Source organism: Sus scrofa, chromosome 18 (assembly GCF_054392235.1).
Source record: "Sus scrofa isolate SSC_HxYL_T2T_F1_AM1 chromosome 18, Sscrofa_HxYL_maternal_Yorkshire_Landrace_v2.0, whole genome shotgun sequence".
In the NCBI taxonomy this organism is placed as follows: Eukaryota; Metazoa; Chordata; class Mammalia; order Artiodactyla; family Suidae; genus Sus; species Sus scrofa.
Window position 1 is genome coordinate 17,295,777 of NC_139400.1, and position 15,421 is coordinate 17,311,197.

The window sequence follows — 15,421 nt, forward strand, 5'->3', positions numbered from 1 at the left end:
CACAGTGAAGTCAAATTCTTGGCCAGTCTCCAAAAACACACCGTACACTGCCACCTCCTGCCTGTGTTCACATCATGAATGTCACCAGGGCACGGTCCCATCTGCTCTGTAAGGCCCACTTCAGAGGACACCTTTGTTATGACGAGGAAGCAAAAGAGGAATTGCACACTGTCTCTGATGCAGAACTTTCTTCCTGCCAGGCCCGATTCTGAGAAAATCTAAGTGACAGCCCAATGAGACACACTGACCCACCTTAATATCTCCCAAAGCAGGACAACCGGATGTCATGTATTTCCTGACATGATGCAGTGAGAAATCCAACATGCCTATGGAGTATTCTTGTCCCCAGCACAAAACTGATCGGAATTACACCTCCAGAGCAGGGCCCCTCAAACTTTCACGTATACACAAATCCCCCAAGCAGCTGGTTCAAACTCAGATTCTGGCTCAGCTGGTCTAGGTTGGGGCCTGGGATCCAGCATTTGCAGTAAGCTCACGCAAAGCTCTAGAAGCCAAATCGAATCACCAGTTTACAAGACACAGAGGAGACAGAAAAACAAGTTCAAGGATTCAGGGCTCAGGGACCAGGAAGAAGGGAATGAGGAACCACTTGCCTCAGGTGCAAAACTTAAGGGAGCGCCACAAAACACAAGGAAAGACCTGAAATAGACATTCTAATACTGTATTTTAAAAAATCAAAATGAAAGCAAAAGACCCACGGTGAACACAAGATCAGAGTTTTAAATAAAAACAGACGCAGTATTACTGATTTTTCTTTTGGCCCTAAGCTCTGACACAGCTCTGCACAGCAGAGTTAACCATACAAGTTAACCACCAAATCTGCAGTAATGAAAAATTCTACAGGGCAAATGCAGACATGCCGAGCTTCTAAAATAAATAACTATAAAAGGAGGATGGACTTAAAGTTTACTGAGCTTAAGAGACAGACATCACATGCAATGTGATACTGATTTGAACAAAACTATAAAACAGAATTTGGGGGAGTTCCCGTCATGATGCAGCGGAAACAAATCCGACTAGAAACCCTGAGGTTGTGGGTTCAATCCCTGGCCTTGCTCAGTGGGTTAAGGATCCGGCATTGCCATGAGTTGTGGTATAGATTATAAATGTGGCTCGGATCCCAAGTTGCTGCAGCTGTGGTGTAGGCCAGTAGCTGTAGCTAGGATTAGACCCCTAGCTTGGGAACTTCCAGATGCCACAGATGCAGCCCTAAAAAAGACAAACAAAAAAACCCAAAAAACAAAACAGAATTTGGGGTCAGTAAGCAAAATGTAAACACAGACTGAGTGTTAGATGACACGAAAGACTTTCAATTTTGTTAGGTTCATGTTAATAGCATTGTGGTTTTTAAAAATTCCTTAATTATTAAAGATAAGGTACTGAAGTATTTATGCAGCTGGGGTTTGCTTGAAGACATTCCAGAAAGAAAAAAAAAAAAAAAAAGATAAATGAGATTATTTCAAATGCTGGTTTTTGTTGAAGCTGGGTGATGAAACGTGCGGATTTATTACACTATTCGAATTTACATTCAAAATTTCCATGATTAAAAAAATGTTGAGGTAATTCTTTCTTTTGTAGCGTTACTTTGCCAGGCAAATGGGACACAGCATGGAGTCCCTTACGCATCCATAGTGGAAAGAGCTGCTCTTTTTAACGTGTGCCACGAACAGCGATGATCTCACTATAAGAGTCCCAGTAATGGTGTGAGATGGGGTGCAGATGAGGAAAAGTAAAGTTTAGCAGGCTTGAAGAACCTGCCCCAAGTCCCGCGGCAGCAAGTGGCAAAGGCAAGGCTCGAACCCGGACCCAAGTGCCGACAGTCTATCATCCATCTTACACTCTGACGGCTTCAAGGCATAAGACAACCTCTGTTTATAGTTCCTCATCTCTCTCCTGCGACCTAAGACACAGGAGCTGCTCCAACAGCTCCCCATGGGGACCCAGTGTTGAATCGTGGCCCTGACCCTGACCAGCTGTGTGACCCTGGGCAAATTACTTAAGTCTTGCTGTCCCTCAGCTTCTTTATCTGCATGGGGCTGTTAATCTCACACTACTATGAGACTAACAAGCATCTCATAACGTTGTCAGCCAGATGAGTTAATAAATGTAGAGTGCTTAACTTGTATCTGACACAGGCCGAGCGCTGATTAAGTGTTAGTGATTAGCATCCTTAGTACGACTAAATTCTCAATAAAACTAAATGACGCTGAACACACCCCTCGGGCCAACTCGTAACCATTCATGTTTACTTCTAAGCAATTGTTTTGACCACAGAACTCGAAAGGTGGGCTCCCATCAATGCTTACAGTATAGTAATCAAGATTAATGTATAATAATTAAGATGAATGTTCCAAGTTCAGATGAGAAAAACTCCAGTCTTATTTTTTTTTTTTTTTGGCCACATGCAAGGCACATGGAAGTTCCTGGGCCAAGGGTCGAACCCACGCCACAGCAATGATCAGAGCCACAGCAGTGGATCCCTAACCCTCCAAGCCATGAGGGAACTCCTAAAACTCCATTTTAATAAAAACCTAGGGACACATGGCCCAGTACCATGGCTACACATTCACTTTGCACGTTTCGCATTGAGGGATGTATGGTGTTTGCAAGACCCTCTGAGAGGGTACCAGGAATTCTAGCTGAGAGGCTAGACGCTCCACAGAAATGAACAGGAGGCAGTCCTGGGTCACAGTCCAAGGTGGGTGGCAGAATTGCTGCCAGAAGCACTGAGCCAAAGGACTAAGCGGAAAACCAGGAGCCAGAACTAAGCAAGAGCAGAGCTGTTGTCAACTGATGAGCCAGGAGGGTGAGCTGAGAAGCTGTGGCAAGGCTCCCCAGCCAAAATCACAGGGACAAAGCTCAGAGCCAGGAGGAGAAAGGACAAAGTCCTCAGTGGCGAAAGGAACAGCCTGAGCTCAGATCAGACGGACAAGCATTCAGACATGGCTTGCTGCTTTTAACTACCTACGCCCTGCCTCTTTTGCGGTTCTGTTCTGTCACTCTTAAAATTACTCTTTTCCAAGCTGTCTTGTTACACATGGGAGGTGCAATAAACAAAAGGCTGAGATCTCCTTACACCATCTGGCAGATCCTTGTCTCTCACTGCCCAGTTACCAGCAGTAATTCATTTGAACTCCCAAAGTAATTGAGTACCTATTTTATCAAATTTATTCACGATTACTAGCATGTATTAAACCCTGGTATCAATCAAGCGTGATGCTGAGAGCTTTCTGGTTAACTCCATCCTTCAATGATCCAGTGAGCTACTGATACTATCCCCACTTTACAGATGAACCTTGGAGAGCCCAAGGTCACACTGTCAGAAGGGTCCGTTCTGTCTGCCTCCTTTCTTACGCTGCTTTCTATCGGCAGGCTCTTTGATGCTGAAAGGGCTCAGAATGAGAGAGACAGAGAGAGAGACCATTGCAGGTAAGTGCCGACATGATGAACTGAACGACCTGGAACAAGATCTCCCCCAGGGAACCCAGAAAGCTTGGGAAGAGCAGTTGAAGAGGAATGAGCAATACTTAAATTCTCTTTACTTTCTGCAAAGAGGGTCATTTCCTCCTCTTCAATTGCTCTTACCAAGCACTGAGAGCAACCCCTGCTGCTCTTGTCAACCACTGCAACCTGCTGGGGGGAAATTATGCAGAGAAAAATATCACAGGTTTGTTCCCTTGACACTGAGGGGAAGGGAGGAAAAAAAGGAGAAGAATTCCCAAAGGAGAAGGAAATTTATAAATACAGTCGCAGTGAAATAATGCCTGCAAATAAAGAAGACCTGTGTCAAAAGATAAGTTAAAGATAGCAACTCAAAATGGGACAGGTAAAAATAAAGAAACATATGCAATTTTTTCCAAATCTGTTGCCAAAAAGCTCATCTATTTTTCCTTCAAAGCAAATTAATATTTACTGGATGAAAGCACGGTCGTTAATAAAGTCTTAACGTCAACACTGAAATACAGCATGTGAATTACTGGCATGTGAATTATTATTATTACTGGCATGTGAATCCTAGATCAGGAGACATGATTTGCTTTTCAAAGGAAAGAGAAAGTCAAACACATATAACACAACGTGCTTTTTTAAAAAATGAGAAACGTAAAACACTATGTTCACAAGTCGCAGAAATCAAGAACAAGGAACTTAAAATTCTGTAAGTATAAAATAATTACTTTATGCTTATCTTCTAAAATACTACTCAGCAATAAAAAGGAATGAACTACAGATAATTACAACAATAGGGGTGAATCTCAAACCGTTCTGCTAAGAGAAAGAAGCTTTACAAAAACGAGTACAGTGTATATGATTCTATTTATATAAATTTCTGGAAGTGAAGAAAAGTGACTCTCTCTGGTGGGGTGAAAAATCAGAACAATGGTTGCCTCAGGGTGTGGGGGACAGGGATTGCCTGTGAGGGAAACATCTGGAGGGATGGCAGCACTCACAGGATCTTACCAAGAGTCTGGGTTGTGCAGGCGTATGCATCTGACAAAGCTCAGTGAAAGCACACTTAACGATGTGTATATTTCACGGTATGTTAATTTCATAGGAAAGGAAAAAACACCCTCAGCAAATATTGAGTTCTAATTACTGATATGCATCTGCAAGTATTTGGGTGGAAGTACGTCGACTCATGTCCACAAATTACTTGGAAATGCATCAAAAGCAAGACTGAGAGAAGGATGGCCAGATGGATAGATATGTGATAAAGCAAATATAGTAAAATCTAGACTCCACGAAGTAGGTAGGCAGGTATTTACTGTAAAAGTCTTTTGAGTTTGCTGTACATTTGAAAACATTCATAGAATGCAAACAAAATAAATGGATTCATCCATATTTTACAAACAGGCAGGGAAGCTTAAAAAAAAAAAAAGCAGAAAAAGTAAAAGGCAGAGGGAAGGGAAAGCACAGAACAGCAAGTAAAAGGGAGAACAAGAGAAGGGGAGTCAGGCCAGAATTTGAACAAAGGTGCACAGAGGACCACTGAGAACACGGAGGAACAACCGAGGTCACCCAGGAGGTTCTGACATGAGCGCCAGGCCCCTGGGCAGTGTGTTCAGTGTCCACCACTCTGCTCTACTAAATGCTAATAAACGTGTTCTGTCTATTTAATACCGGGGCTTTATTCCGTCTGAGCAGGTAAAAGTGAAATGAGAACATAATAGGACAATTCCAATAAAGCTACATGAAGGGCATTTAAAAGGTAATGTCACTTAATAAATGCAGCAGAATTTATGTACCAACATGAGCACTGCTCCTCAAAGTGGTCGGTCGGCAGCAAAGAAAGCACCTGGGATTTACAACATGGTCAACCTGGTCCAAATCCCAGTGTTACCAACAAGCGGATATTTGACTTCAGACAAGTAACCACTTTCTCTGAGCCTCAATTTCCTTCTCTGTATATGGAAATAATATTACCTCTCTCACGGGTCTGTCTGGGGATTAAATGAAACCACACATGTACGTGGAACTGACTAGCCCAGTACCAGGTACAGAGTAATTATTGAACACGTTTTTCTTTCCACTTAGTCTCATAATGCTCAACATAGTTTTGTGACACATTCTTTGAGCTGCTGGCAGGTGAAGGAGATCAACAGTATTCCAGGAAGGGGAAACAACAAAAGGAGGAGAGAGGGACAAAGGGAAACAGAGTCTTTTTCTAAAGACTTTGGGAACACAGAGGCTGAGTGGAGGGGTTCTGGAGGGAGAATGAAAAGGAATCAGAAGGAGTTCCCATTGTGGCTCAGTGGTTAAAGAATCCGACCTGCATCCACGAGGATGCGGGTTCAATCCCTGGCCCTGCTTAGTGGGATAAGGTCCGGTGTTGCTGTGAGCTGTGGGGTAGGTCACAGATGCGGCTCGGATCCCACATTGCTGTGACTGTGGTGTAGGCCGGTGGCTACAGCTCCAGTTGGACCCCTAGCCTGGGAGCCCCCATATGCTGCAGGTGCAGCTCTAGAGAGACAAAAAAAATTAAAAAAAAAAAAGAAAAAGAAAAAGAAAAGGAATCAGAAAAGGCCTGGAGAGGAAGACAGGGCAGTATCATAAAGGGCCTTTGATGCCATGCTAAGGAATTGGGTCTTTTTTCTCTAGGCACTGGAGGGCCATGGACAGGCTGTCAGCAGAAGGTGACATCATCAGAGTCCTCTTTTAGAAAGAATATGCTGCAGGCTGACTGCACTGTACAACTCCAGGGACACTATTCGTCTAGGATTTTAAGAGAAGCAAGACATGGGCTAAAAACATACTATGACACCAAAATCTAAATATCATACCTGAAAACTCGTGTGGTTATGATCACCTAATAAGTCTATGGAGTGAGGGTAGAACCTAGGCGACACAAATAGTTAAGGGACAAGCAGAGCAAAAAGACACCCTAAAGGTAACTGAGAGGATAGGGTCAAAGAGAATCAAAGGTGGCCGATATGGACTGGGAAGGATCCACCCCATGTAACAAATAAGAGGCTGCGAATGACCCTGTCGAGAACAGGGTCACTCGAGTGATGGGACACAAACCACATTTCACGGAGCTTCTTCTCAAGTGGCGGTAGAGGCTGCAAGTGTGAGGGACGCTTTCACGAACCGTGTAAATGGAGGAGAATGACTAAAGGAGAATTCGGAGCTGAGACCATGTGTCTAAGCCAGGGAGAGTTTGCCAAAGAGGGGGAGAGAAGCAGGAAGGATGAGATTCAAGATACCAGTGAGGAAAAGGACAACCAACGAAAGCGGAAAGACGGAGATGCGGATCAGGGATGGAGGGCTGGCTGTGGGCAAGAGGACGGCAATTTCGTCCAGTTAGACAAAGAGAAGAGCAACGTGCATGCGGCGGGTAGCTGCCTGGTTATTTCCTCTTTCAAGTAGGAAGCAGGAATGAAGGTTGTCTAAGCATGAGGAGGGAGAAGGTGAAGCAGGAAACTGAAGAAATTATGAATATTTCCCAGTGAAACAGTAACCTGACTATGGCTTTAGTGTATCACTTTCTTCAGGCGGAGTCAACAGCCTGGGTTTGAGAATTCGGAAGTGGTCAGTCAACGGGGCTGAGATTTTGCCCTCTGAGCTCACAGACCTTCATTCTCTTGCTTATTCCTTGTTCCATAAATAAAAAATACGTCAAGTCCTTTTTTTTTTTTTTTTGCTTATTAGGGTCACACCCACAGCATATGGAGGTTCCCAGGCTAGAGGTCAAATCAGAGCTACAGCTGCTGGCCTACACCAAGCCACAGCCACACGGGATCTGAGCCACATCTGTGAGCTACACCACAGCTCGAGGCAATGCCTGATCCTTAACCCACGGAGCGAGGCCAGTGGTCGAACCCTCATCTTCATGGATACTAGTTGGGTTCATTTCCACTAGACCACAACGGGAACTTCCTCAAGCACTTTTTAGGACAATATTGAGACAATATTGAGAAAGACAATCAGGGCCGCTGCTTTTATGATATAACAGAAGAAACAAAGTGAACAAAAAACTACAGTAGAATTCCACAGTACTATGGAGAACATGTAGGAAGTCGGCCTAACCCGAACTGGTGGAGACAGGGAAGAAGTCACATTTGGAACCCAGAGAAATGGTAGTTGGCTGGAGAAGAGAAGGGAAAAGTGTTCCAGGAGGGAGCATGTGTGAAGGCCCTCCAGGGAACTCTGAAACGGAAAGGACGTGTCACTTTGGAAGACCTGAAGTGTGGTGTGTGGCAGGGCTAGAGACGTATACAGATGGGGCCAAGTCACGGAGAGCTGGTAAGAGTTTTGGACTTGAGTCTAAAAGCACTATCATTCCGCATTTTTAATAAGACTGCTCTGGCAGTACTGTGCAAGAGAGATTAGAAACAGGCAAGGAGAGATCAAGGAGAACAGGCAGGAGGCATTTAGTAAGAGATGATGGTACTAAGGATGAAGGTAGCAACAGGGAGGAAGGACAAAAGAAATCGAACCAAATCAGCGATTTTAAAAGAAGCCAAACTGCTTAATGTATAACCTGAATGTGGGAAATAAGGACGAATGGAGGAGGATGTTCGAATTTTTAGTTTGGAAAATTGGATGGTTGGTGGATGGTACAAATTATTGAGAAGGAACAGCTTTGACAGGAGAGGAATGCTTTCTTTTTTTATTTTTTGGCCGCACCTGAGGAAGTTCCCGAGCCAGGGACTGAACCTATGCCACAGCGGTGACTCAAGCTGCTGCCATGGCAACACTGGATTCTTAACCTGCTGTGCCACAAGTGAACTCTGACAGGAAAGCTTTTGATTTTATTTTTAGTTTGCTGAGTTTGAGGCAGCTGTGACGCATCCAAGTAGACAAGTGAGCAGGTGAATGTATTTACAGGTCTGGAGCTCAGAAGAGGTCTTTATGGAAATATGAACCTGGGGGTTGTCTACCCATGGCTGACAACGAAGCCACTGCGTATAGATGAGACCATACACAGAAAGGATACTAGGTGAACGTCTAGGGCAAAGGCCTAGAGAACTGCTTCTCTAACACCTCAGTAGAAGGACAAGTGAAAGGTAAGAAGGAACTGCCAGAGGATTAGGAGGGGAAATAGGAATTTGGCAGTCAGAAGCCAAGGGAAAGAAAATGTTTCAAGGAGAGTCAACTGTGCCTAAAGCTGAGAAGTCCAAAAGGATGGGGAATAAACCTGGTAAGACTAATTCTAATGAGGACCAGACAGGATGCAGCATGGGTAGGATGTAGGGAAGCTGAAAAAAAGACCTATTCAAAAAGTTTAACTCAGCAAAGGAGAAGCAAATCCGAGAGTGAAAGTGCCAGGGAGGATATGAAAAACAGTGTTGGAGTTCCCTTTGTGGTGCAGTGGAAACGATTCTGACTAGTATCCATGAGGATGTGGGTTCAATCCCTGGCCCCACTCAGTGGGTTAAGGATCCAGCATGGCCACGAGCTGTGGTGTAGGTTGTAGACACAGTTCAGATCCTGCATTGCTGTGGCTGCGGTGTAGGCTGGCAGCTATAGCTCCAATTCGACCCCAGCCTGGGGATTTCCATATGCCATGACGGTGGCTATAAAAAGAAAAAAAAAAAAGAAAGAAAAAAGAAAAACAATGTTGAGGAGTTGTGTGATGTGCTGGGTCAAGGCATATAGGAGAGAAAGAAAGAGAAGAAGTCAGGGAAGAGTAATGGATTGGGAAGAAAATGGAGAACCCCAGAGACAAGAAGTCTTGATAACACTGAAAAACAGGAGGAAAGGAAGAAAATGGGAATAATAGAAGGCTGAAATGAGAGACTCAGACTCTGGCATTCCATATTTCAAAAGTGGAACAGGGACAAGTGATGATAAGGTTTAACATTCAATCAATGAGTGTGGGTGAAGTTGAAAGAAGGCAAATTATAAAAGTCCCAGGAATAGATGAAGGCAGGGAAAGGAAAGACAAGATGTGGTTACATGGGTCATTCACATGAACAATCAGGACACTGAGGAAGATGACAAGACTTAAGGAAAAAAGGACAGGCACCAAAGTCTAAGTCTAATGTAGATGAGATCCCAGAAAGCTGGGAGGTTTATGGTTTTCAATATAGCTAGATATTATGAGCCTCAAAGGAGAAGAGATTTTTATAAGATGAAAGAGTAATGGTTTGGAATAGGTAGTGAGGGGCTAGGAAAATGCCAACCCCACCTCACAACCCATTTGAAGGAAAGGGCAGCTTCTATTCAAGAGAGCTGCAGGGTAAGATTTTCTCAGGGGAAAAACTGGATTAGACTATAAAATAACATGAGGACTGTTACATGTTAAAATTTGAGGATATATAGATTTTTTTTAAAAGACAATAAAAGGAAACTACTTCAGCATAATAAAAACCACATATGAAAAGCTCACAGCTGACATCATATTCAATAGTGAAAGACTGAAAACTCCCTCCAGTATCAGGAACAAGGCAAGGACGCCCACTCTTGCCACTTCTACTGAATGTAGTACTAGAAATCTTAGCCAGAGCAATTAGATAAGAAAAAGAAATAAAACACCCAAATTGGAAATGAAGACATAAAATTATGTTTGCAGATGACATGATCTTAACATGTAGAAAATGCTAAAGAATGCACAAAAAAATAAATTCAGTAAAGTTGTAGAATACAAAATCAGAACACAAAAATCAGTTGTGTTTTTATACAGTAACAATGAACAATTCAAAAAGGAAGTTAAAAAAAAATCTCATTTACAATAGCATCATAAAGAATAAAATATTTAAAGATAAACTTAACAAAGGAAGTGAAAGACTTACACACTAAAAATGATAAAACACTGCTGAAAGAAATTAAAGACGACACAGATAAATGGAAAGACATTCCATGTTCATGCATCAGAAGACTTAATATTGTTAAAATGTCCACACTACCCAAAGTGAGCTATAGATTCAATGTAATCCCTAACAAAATTCTTGGGATTTTTTTTTAAGAAAACAGGAAAAAGCCAATGCTAAAATTCATATGGAATCTCAAGGGACCCTGAATAGCCAAAAGAATCCTAAAAAGGAAGAAGAGAGAGGCCTAACATTAATTTCAAATATAGTACAAAGCTACAGTAATTAAAACAGCATGGTCCTGGCATAAAAGACAGAAATACAGCTCAATGGAACAGAATGGAAAGCCCACAAATAAATTCTCACATATATGATCAAATGATGTTTGACAAGGGTACCGAGAAAACATATTGGAGAAAAAACTCTTAATGGATTAAAGACCTAAACCTAAGACCTCAAACTATGAAACTCTTAGAAGACAACATAGGGGGAAAGCTTTATGACACTGAATCTGGCAACGATTTCTTAGATATGACACCAAAAGCAAAAATAGACAAATGGAATTATATCAAGCTTAAAAACTTCTGCGCAAAGGACACAATCAACAGAGTGAAAAGGCAATCTATGGACTAGAAGAAAACATTTGCAAATCATGAATTTCATAAAGGGTTAAAGAACTCCTACAATTCAAGAACAAAAAACCAAATAACTTTTTTTTTTTTTTAATGGGCAAAGGACTTGAAGATACATTTCTCCAAAGAAGATAAACAAATGGCCAAAAACGTATGTAAAAATGCTCAACATCACTAATTATTAGAGAAGTGCAAATCAAAACCACAAAATGCCATGTCATACCCATTAGGATGGCCAGTATCAAAAACAAAACAAAAGACAGAAAATAACAAGCATTGATAAGGATGTGGAGAAACTGGAACCATGGTACAGTTGGTAGGACTATAAAATGGTGCAGCCACTCTAGAAAACAGCTCCATAGAGGTTCCAAAAAAGCTAAATATCACATGATCCAGAAATCCCACTTCTGGGTTTATACACAGAAGAATTGAAAACAGGATGTCAAAGCCATATCTATACATCCAAGTTCAATGTAGTGGCATTATTCCTAACAGCCAAGAGGTGGAAGCAACCCAAATGACCATCAACAGATAAATGGATAAAGAAGAGTTCCTGCCATGCTACGGTGGGTTAAGTATCTGACTTCAGGGGCTCAGGTCACGGTGGAGGCATGGATTCCATCCCTGGCCTGGCACAGTGAGTTAAGGATCCACCATTTCTGCAGCTGTGGCATATAGGTTGCAGTGGTGTCTCATATTTGATCCCTGGACTGGGAACTTCCATATGCCACAGGTGTGGCCATTAAAAAACAAAAAGCCAAAAAACAGATGAATGGATTTTTAAAAATGTGGTATATGTATACAACAGACTATTATTTAGCCTTAAAAAAGGAATTCGTGCCATCTGCTACATCAATGAATCCTAAAGACATTATGCTAAGTGAAATAAGTCAGTCACAAAAGACAACTACTGTGTGATTCCACTCATATGACGTACCTAAAATAGACAAAAGTGCAGAAACAGAAAGCAGAATGGTGGTTGCCAGCGGCTGGAAGGAGGAGGAAATGGGGAGGTGAGTTCAAAGGGCACAGCGTTTTGGTTTTGCAAAATGAAAGAGTTCTAGAGACCTGTGTACAACGATATGAATATACTGACACAACTGAGTGTACAATAAAAAATTGGTAAGGTGGTCAAATTTCTATCAGTGTTTTTTCTTTAATCACAATTTTTAAAAAGGTGTGGGAGGCAATTAAATAGCACCACAGCATGCACTAGAGATGCTTGAAGAAAGGAAGTGAGGCAGGACGGGGAGGGGGCGGGGGGCGGGTGGTGGCATTTGAAGCCATAACCTTGAATGTTAAGGGCAGAGACAGAGCAAAATGATGCCTCCAGGCTCCTGCTCTACTTCTAGTTCAAGCTGTTTCAGATCCAAACTGAGAATGAGGCCTCTGACAGGCTGGAGACTTAATGGGCCTTTTTTAAAGTCTTAAGACTACACTGGCAAGGAATTATTAGGGTATCTTAAAGACATCCTGAATAGGAGACACAGTTATTTCCTCAAATATTCACCCAACAGTGGCAATAGCAATCATTCTCAGTGGGTGGAAGGTTCTCCCGCACTGAACTAGCTGTTGCCTGGATGGGTGCACTTGCAAGGGAAATCCTAGTTCTGACCTTGGCAGGAGGTATAAGGAGCCTCTCTTCAGGTGCTAAAATGTAGTTAGAAAAGGGAGGAAAAGCCACACCTTATATGCTCCGTATACAATTTGTTAAAACGTTTCCTCTGCCCTTCTCTTTTTTATTTATTAAAATCTTAAGATTCTTAGTTTTGTTCTTTACATGCTAGCTAATGGATTCAAGGGCTTAGCCTTGAAAATACTTAGAAAGGAGAGGAATGTTCCATTTCTGGCCAAACAAACAAACAAAAAAAACAGACAACATGCTCATCATAAACAATCTGACAGCGCTGAATTGAGAACATTGACAAAAGTGTCTGTGAATCTCCTTTCCAAAGCGGAGACTTCCATTAGAAAGCCTGTTGTTTTCCCTTTACCAAAGCAGTCATTTAGGACACCTGGATTTCAGACAAAGTTGAAACATCTTACATACTTAAGATGCAGCCCTTGGAGGAGAACCCTCTTACACTGTTGGTGGCAATGTAAATTGGTGCAACCACTATGGAAAATAGTACGGTGGTACCTCAGAAAACTAAAAATAGAATTACCATACGATCCAGCAATCCCACTCCTAGGCATCTATCTGGAGAAAACCATAATTGGAAAAGATACATGCACCCCAATGTTAACTGCAGCGCTATTTACAACGACCAAAACATGTAAGCAATCTAAGTGTCCCTTGACAGAGGAATGGATAAAGACGTGAGATAGATAGATAAAGATTTACACACACACACAAATGGAGTATTACTCAGACATAAAAAGAATGAAATAATGCCATTTGCAGCAAGAAACTATCATACTAAGTGAAGTTGGTCAGAGAGTGAAAGACAAACAGCATATGATATCACTTACATGTGGAATCTACAAAAAAGGATTCAAATGAACTAATTTGCAGTACAGAAACAGACTGGCAGACTGAAAAATGTTATGGTTACCAAAGTGGACAGGTGGGGGTTGGGGGGCAGGGACTGGGGGTTTGGGATTGCCATATGCACACTGTGGAATGACTGGCCAGCAGGGACCTGGGGTATAGTACAGAGAACTCTACCCTATATTCTGTGATAGTCTATGTGGGAGAAGAACCTGAGAGAGGATGGATATATGCATACGTAAAATTGAATCGCTTTGTTGTACAGAAATTTTCATAACCTTGTAAATCAGCTATACTTCAATAAAACTTTAAAAAAATTTTTTTTAAAGATGTAGCCCGTGGAGTTCCTGCTGTGCACAACACAAAGGGTAGCATCTCTACAGCAACAGGATGCAGGTTCAATCTCCAGCCCAGCGCTGTGGGTTAAAAGGATCGTTGCCACAGGTACTGCACAGGTCACAACTACGGCCTGGATCTGCTCCCTAGCCCAAGAACTCCTTACGTCCTGAGGCGGCCAAAAAAAAGAGAGATGTAGCTCTCAATCCCCCAAAGACTGCCATTTGATCATCTATTTTTTATACAAAAGCTGTTTATTTAAATGCTATTACCTGGAGTTCCCATTGTGGCTCAGCAGTAACGAACACAACTAGTATCCATAAGGACTCGGGTTTGATCCCTGGCCTCGTTCAGTGGGTTAAGGATCCGGCATTGCTGTGAGCTGTGGTGTAGGTTTCAGCAAAAAATAAAATAAAATAAAATAAAACAAAATAAAAAGCAAATAAATAAATAAATCCTATTACCATGTTAAACCAGAGACGAGCCCTGGTGCTTTCTTCTCCCCCGAGATCTGAAGGCTAATAAAACCCATGACTCCCTGGAACTCCTTATTCAAACCAAAGGGTTGAATGCCTGTGTCTCATTTAAATTACCCTAGGCAGAGCGGGGGAGGTCTGGGGGGTGGGGGATGAGGAAAGTCACAAGGGTTGGAGGCAGCAGATCCAGCAATGGGCACTATTAAAGATCCAGAGCCTTGAGAAAGGGAAGGATTGAAATCCCAGGGAGACCTGTGAGTTCCAATCCCTCTACTTTTTTTTTTTTTTTTTTTTTTTTGGCTTTTTAGGGTTGCACCCGGGGCATACGGAAGTTCTCTGGCTAGGGGAATGAATTGGAGCTTCAGCTGCCGGCCACAGCCACAACCACACCAGATCCAAGCCGCACCTACACTGCAGCTCATGGCAATGCCAGATCCTTAACCCACTGAGAGAGGCCAGGGATCAAACCCACATCCTCATGGATACTAGTCGAGTTCTTAACCCGCTGAACCACAATGTGAACTGCAACAACCCCTGCCATTAACTTAGGAGTCACTGGTCTCTCTCTAGATGAGCCTCCGTTTCTCGAGTTGGGAACCCACTGCGGTCGCCTCTGCCCATGGACGTTGCTGGGTTAACAGCTCCAGTCTTTCAGAACCGGTTACAAGAAGCCTTTGTCTTTGAGGTTTGAACATGTACTCTGTGTTTATACCACCCCGTTTCACAGAGCCAAGCCCAGCTGAAGGAGATTTTGACCTGGGGCCCTTCTGGGCTCCTTTGTCGCGGATGTGAAGGGGGTGGGGATAGGGGCTGCCAGCTCGTTACCAGTGTTTCCCGTAGAGCCAATGGCCTCCCCAGGTCAGCAGGCAGACCCCAGCTGTCGTTTTCTTCCAGTGATTCCGAAGTGTTTTAAAGAACACAGTCATCTTCTCTCAGGGCGTTTCTGGGTAAGGAGAGGCAGAAAAGACAAATATCACATCCACGGGACTCACCAACACGCACTGTGACCCCGTCTTCCAGTTTTCCATCCTCTCCGCACGCTTTCCTTCCTCGCCCCCTTCCTGCTGGTCCTCTTCTCACCCGCCAACCTCCCTTTTCTTTCTTTCTTCACTTTTTTCCACCTAAACGACACTTTTTCTTCTCTCATCACTTTTTCCTCGTTTATTAGAAGGAAGGCAGTGGGGAGGAAGAGGATTCTAGGCGTCCTGTCTTTTC

The 15,421-nt window shown here is 42.8% G+C and overlaps 1 protein-coding gene across 15 annotated transcripts in view; it reads right to left on the reverse strand.

Annotated features, from left to right (window-relative positions):
* AGK (acylglycerol kinase) overlaps nucleotides 1–15,421 on the reverse strand; it is a 104,628-nt gene that overhangs the window by 82,339 nt on the left and 6,868 nt on the right. For 14 of the 15 annotated variants that reach the window (XR_014833093.1, XR_014833095.1, XR_014833096.1 and 11 more), the window contains 1 exon segment: nucleotides 15,032–15,149. Coding sequence is in view for 6 of the 15 variants with exons in the window: in NM_001143699.1 (NP_001137171.1) it covers nucleotides 15,032–15,132 (101 nt within the window). In the remaining 9 variants the exon portion in view is untranslated. 15 annotated transcript variants of the gene reach the window in all.